The sequence below is a fragment of the Mesoplodon mirus genome, assembly GCF_964341445.2.
Source record: "Mesoplodon mirus genome assembly, chromosome: 3".
Classification (NCBI taxonomy): domain Eukaryota; kingdom Metazoa; phylum Chordata; class Mammalia; order Artiodactyla; family Ziphiidae; genus Mesoplodon; species Mesoplodon mirus.
This window is the reverse complement of record NC_138978.1, coordinates 176,708,958-176,725,147: the sequence shown is the minus strand read 5'-3', so window position 1 is coordinate 176,725,147 and position 16,190 is coordinate 176,708,958. Positions and strand designations below refer to the sequence as shown.

At 57.2% G+C, this 16,190-nt stretch overlaps 1 protein-coding gene across 2 annotated transcripts in view; it reads right to left on the bottom strand.

Moving 5' to 3' along the window:
* Positions 1-7,125: 7,125 nt before the first annotated feature.
* ITPKB (inositol-trisphosphate 3-kinase B) overlaps positions 7,126-16,190 on the bottom strand; it is a 97,636-nt gene continuing 88,571 nt past the window's right edge. For both annotated transcript variants that reach the window (XM_082613774.1, XM_082613775.1), the window contains 4 exons: positions 15,728-15,932; positions 13,529-13,630; positions 11,785-11,856; positions 7,126-10,402 (listed from right to left, as the gene is read on the bottom strand). In XM_082613774.1, the coding sequence (XP_082469900.1) occupies positions 10,187-10,402; positions 11,785-11,856; positions 13,529-13,630; positions 15,728-15,932 (595 nt within the window). In that variant the 3' untranslated portion in view covers positions 7,126-10,186. The remainder of the gene's footprint in view (positions 10,403-11,784; positions 11,857-13,528; positions 13,631-15,727; positions 15,933-16,190) is intronic.

Here is a 16,190-nt window from a genome sequence, read left to right as displayed (position 1 = left end):
ATCCGCCATGTACAAATGGCGATCTTGTCACGGCCTGGTGTAAGAGCCTATAGGACGGCCCCTTATCGGGGGGGGAAAGTCCATGCACCACACTGAGCTCACCAACCCTGTGATAGGGCCCTGCCCGTCCTCCAGTCCCATCTGCCACCTCAGCCCCACACAGACCCTATGCTCCTGCCACCTGAGTGACAGCTGACCTGTGTCCTCCCATGTGCCTCTGTGGCTTTGCAGGTTCTGTTCCCTCTACCTGCCCTCCCCTTCCAGATAGTTCCTACTAAGCCTGTCAACTGACCTTGGGTGGCACCTCCTCTGCAAAGACTCTCTCCAGTGGCCTTCTTGTGCCTCTCCTGGATAAGGCACCCTCCTCTGTGCCCCGTGGAGCCCCATGTTTACCCCAACATGGCCCTCTTCACACTGCATTGCACGTGCCTGCTTACTGCCCACCTCCATGCCATGCCTGTACACCTGGTATTTACTTGCAGTGCAAGCTTGGTCAAATTACTTAACCTCTCTAAGCCTCAGTTCCCTGATTTAGACAACACAGGTAGTAACATTAACAGTACCTCCCTCAGCTGGGTGTTGTAAGGATTAAATGAGGTAATGTATGTACTGTGCTCACCACCATGCCTCCCCACCCAACAATGAACCCTCTGTAATGGTAGTTGGTGATTCCTTCATCATTGCCATGGCCACTGCATCCCTGTTAGTTAAAGATGTAGCTAGGCTTGGAGAAGCCATGAGAGGAAGGGAACTTTCTCTTCCCCAGGGCATTCCTGGAGGACAGCAGAGGAAGGAGGCTCGCTGAGCAGCGGGGCTCCCAGACCTGAAGTTCAACGAACTCTCCACCCATCTTCCTTTTCTTCATGTACCTTGTAATGCACATGACTGTCCAGAAGGGGGCACCCTCCCCTGAAGTGGCCGCATTATTTCAGCAGCCTGTGTAGGCTGCAGTCTTGATTTCACTCCAGCATGTGTTCTTGAAAGCATGACTAAAATTGGGCATTTTTTCCCATTGAAATAAAACAGGGCTGCTGTTGACAGCAAATTGTCTCAGTAAGATGCTGTTTGTCCGTGATTTGCAGAAACTATTTTTAAAATAACCCAAATCCAGGTTGCAAACCACATTGCAAACCACAGAAACTAGCATTGCACGCCCCAAACCCACCCCCAAACTGCTTTACTAATTCACCAGTTTGGAAGGTACAGGACTGCAAGGTAGAGTTGGAAACAGTCCCTGAAGTTAGGTAGCACAGGAGCTCTGTTATGGACTGTGTCTCTCCCTGCCCCATTCATATGTTGAAGCCCTAATCCCCAGAAGTGATTGTATTTGGAGATGGGGTCTGTGAGGGCCTGATAAAGGTAAGTGAGGTCATAATGGTGGGGCCCTAATCAGATAGAGCTTGTGCCCTTAGAAGAAGAGGAAGAGACACAGGAGCTCACTCTCCCATTCCCGGCCACTGTGCTGTGTGAGGACACAGTGAGAAGGCAGCATCTGCAAGCCAGGAAGAGAGAAACCCTCACCAGAAACCAAGCCCTGCCAGACCTTCATCGGGGACTTCCACCCTCCGGAACTGGGAGAAAATTAATTTTTGTTGTTTAAGCCGCCCAGTCTGTGACTTTTGGTTATGTTTTGAGACAGGTACCTAGTCAGGGAAGCACTTCCCTTTCTTATATTATTATTGTTGTCAGTATTATATCTAACTAGTTATTTTCTTCTTTAAAAAAAACGAAATAACCGCAAGCCCTCACCTCTTGCTAAAGTGTGAAAGCCCTCTTCTCACTCAGCACTTTGCAGTCCCTTCCTGACTTCTCTGCTGAATTTGTCACCTCAGGCCTGCACATGGCACACCGAAAGCCAGGAGCAGGCCACAGCTGTCACAGTAAAGAGAGAAAAATGACACACGTGCTGTTTCCTGGTGTTTTCGAAAGCTAGGACGCGTTTTCTGTTTTTCTGTGGAAAGGCGTGTGAGCCAGCCCGTGAACGGGCAAGTGAACGTGGCTCTGCACAGTCTGCTGTGGGTGGGGCAGGGGGAGCAGTGTGAGTCTGAGTGTTGGTGTCACGGTGCTGTGCAGGCTGCACTTCCCTGCAGGGTCCCACAGAGCCTAGAACAAACAGTGCCTCATCAGAGAGTACCTGATCCAGGGTCTCCCTCCACCCCCAACTCTCCCAGGCTGGCTGGAGACCAGGTCCAGCCTGTTGGTCTTGGGGGCTCTGCAGCTCATCCCCCAGCCCCAGGAGAAGACCATGTTTGGGATTAACATTCCCAGGGCCTGGTCAGGTTTATAGTTGCCAAAACCAGGACTCCTGGCTTGACTACAGGCCATTCCAGCAATCCTGTGATGCAGCCAGGTGTAGGGACAAACCCTGCTGCTTGAGGAAACTCAGTCATGCAGGGTCATGGAAAGATCTTGAGCTTTGGTTCAAAGCCTGGTCTGTTGCTTATCAGCTGTGTGATCTTAGATAAGTTACTCACCCTCTCTGTGCCTCTTCTTTCTTGTGTACAAAATGGGGTTAACAAAGCTCATTTCATGAAGTTTTTATAAGGATTAAACTATGTAGCCTTAAATTACCTGGTATGGTGCCTGACAGGTAGCAATTCTTCATCAGTGGTCACCGTTATTCTAAGGCAGGGGTTGGAGGACTTTTCGATAAACGTCCAGATAGTAAATACTTTAGGCTTTGCAGCTGTTCAGTCTCTGGCAACTACTCAATTCTGCTGTTTAATATGAAAGCAGCCATAAGCAGTACATAAAGGAATGGACATGGTTGTTTCCCATAATGCTTTGCTTGAAAGCAGGTGGGCCGTAGTTCAAAGGTGATGCCTGTACAGAAGGCTGCATGGTTAAGGGAGGGGAAAGGGGCGTTGCAGAGGCCAGGCAGGTCTCTGATGCACAGAGATGTCCATGCAGCGAGGGGAGGCGGGCACGTATCCCTAATGAATTATTAGGAAGGGCTATTGCAATCCAAGGGTTCTTAAACCAGGGCCTGTAGACCATCTGGGAATTTTTCAAGGGGCTTTGGGGGGTGTCTAGGAGTCCCTAAATTGGTACATACGTTTGTTTATGTATATGCTTATGGACATGTTTCTGGGAAGAGGGCTCATAGCTCCCTGTAGATTATCTCAGCCATCTGTGATCCTCAAAAGGTGAAAAACCACTGTGTTAAGCCAGATGACTCCCCAGGCTTCAGTAAAGTGCCCCGGGAGACCTTGGGGCCATGACAGATGTGGGAGGAGAGGTCCTCTGGCTGAGTGGGACACAGCTGCTTAGAGGCAGGCAGGGGTCTCCCGGTCCCTTCCCCAGAGGCCCTCCCCTAACCTCTGGTTCTCAAACGGGCTCAAGGAGGTTTTCCTGTTGATCCCTGGTCCCAAGACAGCCTCCTTGTTACCAAGACAGTCGAGAACTCTCCAGCCAACCCTCTGTAGACCCCCCGGAGAGCTCTGTTATTTTCAACCTCTCTCCCCTCCCTAGCCCTGGCAGAACTGGGGGAAGTTTGATGCGACCAGCTTCCCGCCCAACTGGGTAAGGAGGTGAGGCCCTCAGTCAGGGAAATGCAAGAGGCAGAGTGAGGAGAGGCCTGAGCGTGGGGGTCGGATGGGCACTGTCCTGCGGGTATTTACGGAAAGAGCTCCCGATCAAACTCAGTTCCCACTGCAGCACCCCAGGGCGGAGCAGCTCAGCAAAGCCCCGTGCGCCCCACGGTCCCGGAGCCACATCGCCTCCCCTGCCACCGCAACAGCCACCTGCTAGGGACAGGCACCTGTACACGGGCTGCCGGAGAGGCTGGCAGTGCCACTCCGGAGATCTGTGCAGAGGACCAGTGGGAAGGTCCGCTCCTCCCTGCCCCCCCGGACCGACCCCCGACACTAGTGCACAGGCCCCTCTGACGTGTCCCCTCGTGTTTACGTTGCCTTCATCCCTGCCAGCCCCCCTGCCCCTTGGGACCGCTCTTCTCATTGAAGCGTTAGCTCATAAGCTTTTACCCCGGGTTCCATGTTTCAGGGAACCCAGCCGAGGCGGCTGGTGCCAGAAGTGGTCCTGGGAAGCAGCAGGGTGACTGACCTTCAGGTTCCCCATGACACAGGACTGTCCCGCACAGGCTGTCACCCTAGAAAGCAGAACCTCAGGGTGGGGTTGAGAAGTCGGCCTGCCCACCAGTCTGGAGGCAGCTGTGTCAGCAGCCATGGCTCTCCCCTGTGGTCCAGGGGGGAGAGGGGCAGGTGGACGGCGAGCAGGGCAGGCCCCAGTCAGTGGCCGGGCTCTGTGGGCTGCCTTCGTCCCGGGAGGGCCAGCACTTTCCCGTTGCACCAGCCGTCAGCCTTCTGGGGTTTGTGCTGACAGAGCTGCCTCACGCCTGAAAGGCCACCCTGGGCCTCTGCTTAGAGAGGGGCTTATAGAGTCCGTGGGATGAAGGAGTTTGGGCCCCTAGCCATCCCGTCGCGAGTCCAGTGGGTCCACAGAGCCAGCCTGGTTCCCAGGTGTATAACTGGAATGGGTTTAATCTGCAGTGGTTGGAACCTCACTTCGGCTCCTTGACTGGGGTAGATTCTCCCAGTGAAGCAGATGAATGTGATCAGCTGCTTCAGGCTGTTTTGTGCAGATGCCCAGCCAGCTGATAACCATGGAGGGAAAGAGGTGACACTCCTCCCTGCTGCTGGGACCAAGGTCAAACCCTTCTGAGGCTGCTGGGCGGTGCTGGAAGGACTCAGAACCCCATTCCCCCGCCAATCCCGTCTCCACCCAGGATGAATGGGGCCTGTAGGCAGCAGGTTCCCTGAGTTCCACCAGTTCCCAGGCTGACTCTCCCTTCCCAGGGCAGGCAGAGTTCGACAGGCCGCCTTGGCCAGCGAAGTTTGTCTGAAGCGGGCAGAAAGACTCAAGATCCCATTAATTGCGCCAGAGAACAAGTCTTCCCCACCCAGAGGCCTGAGCCCTGGTGGCGCCCAGACTCCTCTAAGGGTCTCCCCATGGCCTGGGGTCTGGTCCTTTCTCTGTGGCCAGAGCCTCTAGGGGATGTGTGGCGTCCACTCCAGGTTAGCAGGATGAGGGGTGCAGAAGCTGAGAAGGCCTGGATGCTCCAGGTGCCCTAACTGCAGTGCTTGAGAGGAGCTCCCTCTGGTGGGTGACCCAAGTCCCCGGGTGGGCGGGAGTGGGGGACAGTGGCATCACCTCTGAAGGGTTGTAGCAGCATCTCCATCAGCCTGTGCACTGGACACAGGAGGCTGAGCAGGGAAACCCAGGCAGACACAAGAGGTCAGGGTTTCATGGCCACGGGGGCTCCACATGGGTTGGGGGTGACCACAAAGCCCTGGGCAGGGGTTAACCACAGCCGAAAGGATGGGAAGAGGGAGTGTCACTCACCCATTCCAGAAAGTACTTGTTGAGTGCCTTTACTGGTCGATTACTGGCAACAGCAATATCTGGAGAGACACTGAGAATGGCTGGCTGACAGGGGCGCAGATAAGATCGCAGGAGAGGACCGAGGCCAGAGAATCCACACAACCTGGGAGCTGTTCTCCTGCCTAAGAAGGGGTGTCTGTGTGCCCAGCTGCCATGGTCACGCAGGGTGCTCAGGGACCCCATCAACATTCCCGAAGCACCTGTGCCTGGCACTGTGAGACACTGAAAACAACAGTTAAAAGGTCAGGTCCCCACCCTCAGGGGCAATGTCGCAATGGAGGAGACAGACCCCAAGTCCTGTAGATGGTTTTGAACACTGAGCAAGGGTGTGGGAGACGAGACAGGGCGCTGAGAGTGCGGCTGGGGTACGCTTGCTTTAGCTGGGGGTTCAGAGACCGCTCCAAGGAGGCAACATTGGAGCCAACATCTAAACGATGGTGTATCTCTGTTCAGGTTCCCCAGGGAGAAAAGCCTGAGGAGGAGGCTTATTTCCTGCTGCTTTGTCAGAGTGCAAGCCCCACTAAGTGCAGCTGGTTGCTTGATCTCGTAGGACCACTTTCGGGGAAGCCAGTCAGGCTGCATCCGTCAGGGAGGGGTGTGGTGAAGAGGCAGCGACCTATTGACCTGTTCTCATCTCCCATTCGGGAAAAGTTTGTACCATAAGGGGGTTAAATCCCCCAGACTTCAGGGTTACACGGGCACGGGCCTGAGTACCTCCCAGGGCTCTGGGCTGACAGGGAACGGAGGGCAGGAAGCAGTTTGCGTGAACCTGTGTAGACAATGGTTGGAGCCCACTGAGCCAGCTGTGGGGCAGGAATGAGATACAGGTGTGAGAATCTGGAGTGAGCACAGTTACATGATACCCTGGGGAGAGCAGTCCAGGCAGAAGGTGCAAAGGCACTGTGGCCTCTTTGTACTTTTGTCCTGTAATTTTTCAAAATGATAAAGGAAGGATGCACCAGCCCCCAGATACAGAATTCTCAGTTCTGCAAATGAAGCCACTAGCTATCCAGAGCTGGAGAGGCCTGAAGGGAAGGGCATGGTGAACGCTTGATGTGCTGCAGGGGCTCCTGCTGTCAGCTTGGCCATCCCAGCCACATGGCCATTCATTAGTCCATCAAACCCTCACTGGGCAGCTACTATGTGCCAGGCCCGGTGCTTAGCGCCTGGGATGCAGGGTAAAGATAAGACAAGCTCTCTGCCCTCTAGATGCTCCCTAGGGAGGGAGGAAGACAATTGGTTTTGAAACCAGACAAATTCTGGATCTGAATCCCTGCTTCCCACTTATTACCCAGGTCAAGGTGTTCGTTCTAAGCCTCAGTTTCCCCATCTGTAGACTATACAGCCTTAGTCATGGAGTTAATACAGGGATCAAAGGGGACTACAGATGCAAGCATCCAGTGCTTTGTACAGAGAGAGAGAGGCTCCATAAGCAAAAGCGGCTGGCAGCTCCGCCAGCCCGGGTGGGTTGGGGGGAGGTGGGGAGCACTTTGTTGCTTCGTCCCTGAGCTGCTACGTAAAAGTTTTCATGGAGAGAGCAGAAAAGAGCAGTTTTGAAGAGTGTTTAAAATCCTTTGCAGATTAAAATATTACCCAATCTGACCCCCACCCCTGGGGGTTGTCATAGCCCCCCCTGGGTCCTCCAGCTTCCAAAGACCCACTCACCCCCAGACACCCCTGGAGGGCTTGGGGTGAGAAGGACCACACGCAGACGGCACCCAGCACCGTGGTCTCCAGGGCCTTTATTCTGGAAAGTACAGAGCATCTGCAGTCTGTTTGACAGGCACTGTGCGGGGGTTTGCAACAGCTCAGTTTTCTCCAAAGGTGTGGCGGGGAGAGGGGTGCAGAAGGAAGGAGGAGGCTCAGGGGAGTTCTCTCCTCCAGAAAAAGGCACTGGCGGGGGGTGAGCGCCCTGCTTCTCCCCAAGCAACGGCCTGGGTTATATACACACGGGGGTTGACCAGACGCAGAGAAACTCAAAGCTAAATACAGCGAAGCGTGGAAAGAGTCCATGGCGGAGGGTGGCGGGGTGGGGTGGGAGGATGGCCAGGGCTGCATCCGGCTCCTTCCATGGGGTGGGTAAGGAAGCTCAGAAAGAAGGCAAAGCTTTAAAGGAGAAACAGAATCCAGCCTCTCAGACTTAGTGTTTTGTGCAATTAAAAAAACCCGACGAAATAAATATAACTTAAAAACTTCTTACATGACACTAAAGGCACATCTGGGACAAGCAGTTGAGAAACCTCCTCCACTGCTGAGCAGTGTTGAACCCCAAGAGCCCCGGGGCCCCACGAAGACAGGGCAGAAAGGGCGCCCACTCACCTGTGCGCAGGTGTGCACACGTCATCCCACCCTCCTGGCACCTGCACGGCCGGGACCCAGGGAGTCCCAGCCTGGACCAGGCTGGCTGGGGAAGGTTTTCAGACCGCCTGGGCAGGGGTTCTGGGAAATCACATTCCAGGATCCATCTATCCCGCTCGGTCAAGGGAGTGGGGGACAGAGGGGAGAATGGGTTGAGAGAGAGAGAGAGTAGGTGTGCAAGAGAACTAGCATGGGAGCTACAAAACCCCCAAACCCCTAATAGCATAACCCTAGAAAGATGCCACTTTCTACCATTCACATATATACTGTAACTCAAAGCAAAGGATTGCCAGGAAGAGGCCCTATGGGCCTCCTTTAATGAACAAGTCACTGGCATGTTAGCACATTGTTTGCAAACAACTGGTGCCTGCTTAAAGTGCTTGGAAAGTTTGTTCTCTTCAATTGGTTAAGTTGGTCCCCTGTAATTTTTGTTCATAGCATTAATTTGCTTTAGCAAACTTTTTTCATAGATAGAATGAGGGCACTTGGCCAGCCCATAGTTGTAGAACTTTTACATCTGAATTAATGACGTCCCTTCCCCGCAGACAGGAGCAGCCCAGACCCCCGGGGTCCCTTCTCACCCAGCTGACTACAGCTCCCAAGACCCCGGGCTGACTTTGGTGCTTCTGCCTTCTAGGGTCATGTGGTGTCACAAGGTCTCTCGTGCTCAGCCGGGAGGGGCTGTGACCTTTAGCAAGGCAGCCCACACAGGAGCTCACTGCTGTTTTGATCAAGAGCCAGGAAGTTCAAAAGTGATTTCCATTTTTAAACTCTGTACTTATGCATCCTCATGTGTCCTACCTCTGCCCCCACCAACCGTCACTCACCCAGCATGAAAAGGGAAACGAACGTGTCACGTGGGCAACTTGACAGTTCCTCCAGAGACCCTGTGGTGACAGGGGGCAGCCCAGGAAGGCTTCCCTCTGGATTGGTCCTCCAGGCACACACCCCTGGGGACACATCATCTCCAAGTGTCCCTGGAGCAGCTCCCTGCAGAGCAATGGGTCCAACCTCCGACAGCAAAGGTGAACACCTGGGGCCCAGCTCCAAATGGCCAAAGAGCTGGACTTCTGTTCTTTAGAACTCACGCAAATTTACATTCTTCTCAATAATACAGACCTACTTGCTTTACAATTAAAGTAAGGCTTACAGTTGGTTCCTTGTGAATCTTCAAGCAACCTAGAGATGCCAGGAAGAGATGCCTGGCACCCTCCACATACTCTGGAAGCTGCTCACACCGTATCTGGGAAGCGGGTCTAAGCCCTTCAGGCTGTTAAGACTTATTTCGGGGGCAGTGGGGAGGGGGATGATGGCAGTAAGCCAGCTTCCTGCCTCCTCCCTGCTTAGCGCTGGCCTGGAGCTCTGCCCCATAACTGCTGGGGACCCTGGGCCTCATGAGCAACCTGGGTGTGCAGCAGGTGGACCACCTGGCACCAGGAAGTTGGGAGGTGAGGGGACAGGAGAGGAATGTCCTTGGAAGGTTCTGTCTTTTTCCCCCTGGGGCTGCCTGGGCCCTGGCCCACTGCCATCCAGCCCCGAGGACCCTGTCACAGTAAGGTGGGGAGTGGGAGGTACAGGTGGCTCTGGGGGTTGGGTGGCATCCCTGGAAGCTCAGGTTTGCAGAATGTCCCTCTGAATTCACGGGCGAAAATCACAGACGGGAGAACACAGTTCCTGCCTGCCCCCTCCTGGGAAGGCCAGTGTCAGAGAGCACAGTCCAGTTGGATCTGGACTTCTGGCTCCTGGGTCTGTCCCAATGCTGGAGGGTTTCAATACCGGATGGATGGGGTCTCTGCTTTAGCAGCCCTACAGAGGCCACCACAGCATCCCTCGGAGTCCCTAGGCTGCTAAGCAGAGGGTACTTTATTCATGGCCAACATTCTGTTCCCAGTGGTTTTATGCCCCAAATACCAGGAAGCCTGGCACCAGGCACCTATTTTTACAGCACCAGCCCATCCCCAGGCTGAGAGGATGGGGCAGGAACCAGCTGTGCCTAACAGTGGCGCCCATGGCACTGGCCACCAGGGGGCAGCGGGCCTCCACAGGTAACCTGCCCAGAGGCTTGGGGTCGGGGGCTCTTCTGTTAGGGTCCCCGCTGGAGCCAGGAACCCCGCGGCTACCTGAACCTCCCTCCAGGTCTAAACCCTACTGACCTCCCTGCAGGCGGCCAAGCCTGGGTTTGGGCATTTCTCTGCTAGTAGGAGGATCCTATTGAGAAAGCAAAATGGAAGCCCCGGCTCCAAACCCTTCAATCAGGCAGTAACTAGAAAATCTCATCTCCTCTCGTCTACAAAGTGTCTTGTAGTGCCGTTCGGGAGGGTCAGTTCTAGGGCTTTGCACCCAGGTGGAAGTGAAGGAAAAATTCAGAAGAAGGGAAGCAAGGGGGAGAAGAGGCCAGGGTGGCGACGAGGTGGGGCGGAGGGTGGCCTCAGGAGAGGGGGGCGCCCGGGCACATTTCCGTCAGGATGTCCACGAGGTTGTTCAGACCCGACAGGTAGCCGTCCTCCCGGTTCCCTTCCTGCCACGGGATGTCATGCTGCAGGGTCTGGCCCTCGGGCAGGGGCGTGGTTTTCCCAAAGTCGATCATCCACACCTTGGCCTGTTCCTTCTTGTCGTGGATGAAGAGGAGGGAGCTGCCGATGACCTGGAGGGGAGCAGGGGGGTGAGGCGGGGAAGGGCTGGGGCCCCGCCCTGCCCTCCAGACAGCAAGCCGGCACCTTAGGGGGGGCTTGGAAAAGCCTGAGACCTCAGGGAAGTGGAGCGAGCTTTGCTCAGCCGATGGGCTCCGTCCTCCATTCTCATCTGAGCAGCAGAGGCTGCCTGAGTGGCCACGCCATGGACGGGGGACATGGGACCCAGAACAATGACCGCCCACACCGCCAGGGAGGAATGTCCAGGAGGGCAGACCCCGTCCCCATCCCCCAGTCCCAACCTGCACACTTTCCTCTATTTCTAGACCACAGCTAACCCATCCCTCAGCACCTCTGAATGCTCCCCAACTGCCCGAGGGGGAGGTGCCAAGGAGATGCCACACGCCTGTCTGTGGGGAGACTGAAAAGGACCCTGTCCCAAGGCACTCACAGCTCCCGGGGGAGGGCGGGCCGTCAGGCCCAGGTCATCCCCAGCCCGGGAGCACACCTGCTGCAAGTCCTGGGCAGACAGGGCTTCTGGGGCTGGTCTTTGCTCACGGTCTCTGCCAGGGACAACGGGCACCAAGACCCCTCCCTGCTGTGGGCCAGGTCAGAGCACCTGCGTGGGGTAAGGTGCTTTCCCAAATATGAACACACCCTCCAACCCCCTGGGTCACCTGTGTGAGGCCCGAAGGAGACATGGGGGTGTGGGGAGGTGCTGAAGTGTCCTTCTAGCTCCCAGGGCCCCGGCCGGGGCAGGGAAGACCCCCTGGATGTGCTGAGCTCAGAGAAGGGGGCTTTCTCTTCCCAGATGGAAAAAAGCAGAAGCCCCAGCTAATTTGGCCTCGGTCTGGACCTGAAGTTTCCAAGTGAAACTCCAGAAAGAGTACAGCAAAACAGTTTTTCAGGAAATAACAGCAAAGTGCTGAAGAAGGGGGAGGCAAAGCTGTGACGAAGCCTGGGGCTGCCAAGTGGGCAGCCGCGGTCCTTCCGTCCACGCAGGAGGTCATGGGCGGCTCTTCGGCCTCAGGTCCTTTCAGCCTTGGCCGCAGGCTGTCCTCCAAAGAAAGCAGGCCAGCTGGAGGAAGCTCTGCAGGCTGCACAAAGCTGAGAAGACAGAGAGACCCCAGGAGAAGCCAAGGACCCAGGGACACTGGGCTTCAGTGAGGACAAAGGGAGAAGAGGGCACTTCCAGGATGGGCGGACCCAGTGCAGCCACACAGGGCAGAGCCGGGCCGAGCCGGCTCCACTCCTGCCTTATGGGCGGCCCGTCTAGGAGCAAGCAGGTCTGCTAGCACGGGGGTCAGGCCCACAGCTCAGGCGGGTGTGCCCAGGGGTCGTGGCCAACCACACGGAACACGGCTCTCTGTCCCCGAGGACAAAGCCCAACACCTACCTCATGGCACCTGAAGAAGGGAGAGACTTCCAGGGTGGCCCGAATGTCCTTCAGCCGGTCCCGGTAGGCGATCTGGGAACAGAAAGATGACCAGGTTTTTAAACACGTGGGTGTGGGAGGTAGATTTCAGGTGCTATTTGGCCCCTTAGAGTCTCTGAGCGTCAGCGTGAGAGGGCCTTACACCCTGTTTATTCCAACCTCCTCATCTAGAAATGAAGAAACTGAGGCTCAAAGAAGGCGGAGCAGCTGGGGCCCTGGTCCCACCCTCACTCCACTACACACTGCTTTGTGACAGGAGGCGCGGTTTGGGGACGGGGGAGCGGGGGACAGTTCCCGAACAGCCGGGAGGCCTCCAGGAGCCCCTCGCACGAGGGTTAAGTCTATTCTGGAACTCCAGCAGTGTGGAAGCAGCACCCAGAGAGCCCGGTTGCCATGGTGCTTGTCTTCCTGATACAAACTTCAGTGCCCTGAACTCTTGAAAAGAACAGAATAAGAGAGCCAGAGCCACAGATATCTCTGCCAGTGGCCTCTCCACAGAGCTGTGCTGGCCCTGGGGGTGCCCGCCCTCCCCAGGGGCTGCGAGGGAAGCCTGTCGCACACAGGCACATAGGGTCCCTTGACGCCCATTTGAAGCAGCGCCAGCCCGGGGCTCAGGACCAGGAATAATCCCTCTCGTCCGGGTGCAGGCAGCGCACGTTCTGTGGCAAACTCTGCTGAGGAGCCGGAATCCTCCCCGGCCGCTGACCCGGAGTCCAGAGGCTCCAGCTATGGAAGAGTTGGGGTGCCTACCCCGTGACTGAAGCCTCGGCTCTTACCATGGGCCAAGCGAAGTCTCCCAGCTGGAAAAGGGGGCGGTAGGGAAACTCTCCAGTTCCAGCCGGTGCTGAGTCCCCTTGGAGAAAGGCTGTCTGGGTCCAGCCCTCCCCACTCAGCATCCCGGGAGCCTGTGCAGGGGAAGGTGCCTCTCACAGGGGCTCCAGGGCTCAGGTCCCTGGTGTACCCAGGTCTCTGATTGTCACAGGGTGCCCTGTCCTTGGGGTGTGGGGACTCAACACACCCTACCCTCAGCTGATCCCAGTGCCCAGAGCATCTGTCCAGCAGCCTGCCTGCGGCGAATGAAGTCACTTTGTTGTGAACTTCTGCCACCCACACCTCCAGGCTCAGAGAGCCCATCAGTTCTGGCTGGGGAGGGTGACGCGGCACCTCGCCTCGCAATGCCCGCACACCTCCCTCCCTCAGTCTCAGCCTGGTGGAGGCCCAGCCAGGCCTAGAAGTGCAGGGACCAGCAGGCTGCTGGCCCACCTGGGTGTGAGCTCCAGCTCCCCCTTTCCTAGCTGTGTGCCCTTGACATCTCAGTCTCCTCATCTGTAAAATGGGGACAAGGATGCCAACCCGCTGCAGAGGGCTGCTACGAGGGTTTGGTGAGCACTTGGCACAATACTTGGCCTGCAGTGGGTGCTAGAGGAATACGGGCATTGGAAAGGGTTGCTCTGAAGGGGATGGAGACATTTTTGGGAGCTGAGCTGCTGGCTAAGGGAAAGAGTGAGCGCGTGTTCACCCGCTGGACGGGCTGACAACCACACCACCTCCCTCTTCACCTTCCAAGCAGAAGTTTGGGGCCAGGGTTTTCTGTGTGGGAACCTCGGCTCCGTCTCGGGCTGGGCAAGAACCTCCAGAGGGGGTGCAGCTACCCCTGCCCGGAGACCACACGGCCCGACCCCTTCGCAGGGGGCACCCGACTCACCAGGATGTTCCGGTTTCCTTTAGTGAATTCTCTGAAGGCCTCGATCACCTGCTCCCTCGTTTTGGTCTTCTTGAAGTCCCGGTTCACGGAGCCATCTTCTTTCTGAGAAGAAGAATGACACAGTGCCTCAGAGCCACGAGCCCCAGGCTGACCCCCAGGCAGCCAGGTGCCCACACGGGGCACAAGGAAGCAGGTGCCGTGTGGTTAATCCGACTGCACGGCACAGGGGAGCCTGTCCTGCGCCCTGGTTGAGAACACAGTGGGTGGCACCAGCGTCCCAGGCAGAGTAAACGGCATTAGGAAAGCCCGGAGGCCCGAGGGGCGCTTGGACCAAGACTGGGGGAGCAAGGCTGCGGGGCCCGCCCATCCGTCCTGAGGGTCCTGAGTGTGAGCAACAGGGGGCTGAGGGAGATGCACGGGCCTCTGCTTCCATGAGGGGCCGGGTCCCTGGAACCGGGGTGCCTGAGAGTCTCTGCTGCCCAGGGACACCCTCCCTCACCACAGGAGAGAGGCGCTCCTTGCCCCAAGCTCAGCTCAATTCCCTTGTAATGGAAGGTCTCTTACTTAGGCTCCCTGAAAGCGAGGATATGACACAGCCCAGCCCGCTCCCTTCCCCACCCAGTGCACGGAATGGCTCCATTTCCTGAGACCAGTACTGTCTGTTGCAGGCTGTTCAGGCAGCACGTGGGGCTTAGCATCTCTACGAGGAAAGCTGTTCTTTAAGATCAAAGGGTGAGAAAGGCTGGCTCCACTAGGCCCCCAGACGTGCGTCTGTGCGCCACCAGGGTGGAGCCCAGCACTGTCGCTGCCTCTGCAAGAATAGGCAGGACCCTGGCCAGAGGGAGAGAGCCGAGGGCTGGGCCTTCCCCACAGGGGTCTCTGCAGGGCCTTTCCTGGACCAGGGACGGGGGAGGCGGGGGTGTGCTGGTGAAGGCAGCTGGCTTCTTTCGGAGCTGGCCGGCCCCCAGCCCGAGAAGATGGGCTGTTGGCCGTTCCTGCAGCTGGACAGTGGACAGAGACCAGGAGATCCAGCGAGAGACGGAGAGAGAGGTCAAGGGAAAAGCAGACTGTTTCAAACAGATACAGAAAGGAAAGGAGCCTTAAGAGGAGGAAGATGAGCATATAATTTACTCTCCCACTGGATCCAAAAATACAGCAAAAGCCGGTTTCAGAAGACAGGGGAGGGGCAGATGGCTTTCTCAGCCTGGAGATCGTAAAGCAGCTGTCACAGGGGAAGGCGAAAACTTTGCCCCACTCGAAACCATCGGCAGCGAGGCACTGCCCCGCAGAAACTTCCGGCCAATGCCATCGGCAAGGAGGCTGTCCTGGCTTCTCTCGCTCGTGAGTCAGGGCTCCCCGCTGCCCTACTCTGACTCGAGGGCTGGCCAACATGGGCCAAGAATGGGCAGAGAACAGAAACCCGAGCACGCTCGGACTGTCCACTGCTTGAGAGAGACGGCTGCCTGAGACCGAGGGGCCAGCGCCTCACAGCCCCGCTCCTTGGGGTGAAGCGTGTGTCTGAGCAGAGGCTCTCAAATCTAGCAGCAAAGGAGGCGTGTGGGAGCCTGGGTCTAGGGAGAGCATTCTCAGGCGCTTCTTGGGAGAGTGAAGAGGAAAGAAAAGAGAATGAGGTGGCCCAGACGTTGGGGGTGGCCTCGGTGCAGCCTCCCCAGAGGGGCTTGGTGACCGGAGGAGCAGCGCCTAGTCCTGCCTCCCAGGCAGATGGCTCGGATGTCAGAGGCAGCCGGCACGCTCCCTCCCTTGGCTGCATCTCACTGCCAGTCCTGATTTTCGGGCCCTGGGAAGAATGAGCTAGCTCCCAGCACTGGCATGCAGCAAGCTGCCTTCTGGGTGGGGTCTCAGTGCTGGGCATGGTCTGGGCTAGATGTAGGGTCCTCGGTGGAGGGCTCAACGCTGGGTGGGGCTAGAAGCCAGCCCTGCTCCAAGGCCCCAGCCCCCTACATGGCCATCCCACCCAGACCCAGACCAAGGAGTAGGCCAGTTTCCCCAAATGTCTGTCCCTGGGGCTGGCTGCCCATGCCCTGGGCCCGTATGGGGAGGAATCTTACAGCCTCCGTAGGGTCTTGAGAGCAGCCAGGACCGCTGGGTGAATGCTGTTGGAGCCCCAGGACCCAGTCCCTTCCCCACCCAGGAGCGGGGCGGCTCAGGCAGCCTCAGGCCACCGCTGGCTGTCCTCACCTTGATGCCCTCGATCCGAAACCCAAGCGTGGCCGTGGAGCTGATGGTCTCCCTCCACTGCATGTATCGTGGCTTGGTCACAGCCCTCTGGGCTTTCTCCTCCTCGGTAGGGGCCTCTGGGTCCACCTCTATCATCTTCTGGTACATGTCCTTCCGGAGGCTGGGCTTCTTCCGGGCCTTGGTGAGTTCCTCCTCCAGGTAGGTCCTGGGAGGGAGGGGAACCCACATGAGGGCCAGTGGCCGGAGCGCGGCCCACTGGTGCCTTGCCCGAGGGCTGCAGTCAGCTTAGCCAAGTCAGCCTCATCCCGGACAGGCGCACATCTGCTTGCGCTGGGCCTGGCTGTTGACCGAGCACAGGCCAGCCTTGCCTAATGCGAGCAGCTTCGTTCCAAGAGCACTGGGGAGGCCCGACAAAGCCCAAGGAGCTCTTCCTTCTGGGCACCTCACAGGACCAACAGAGGAG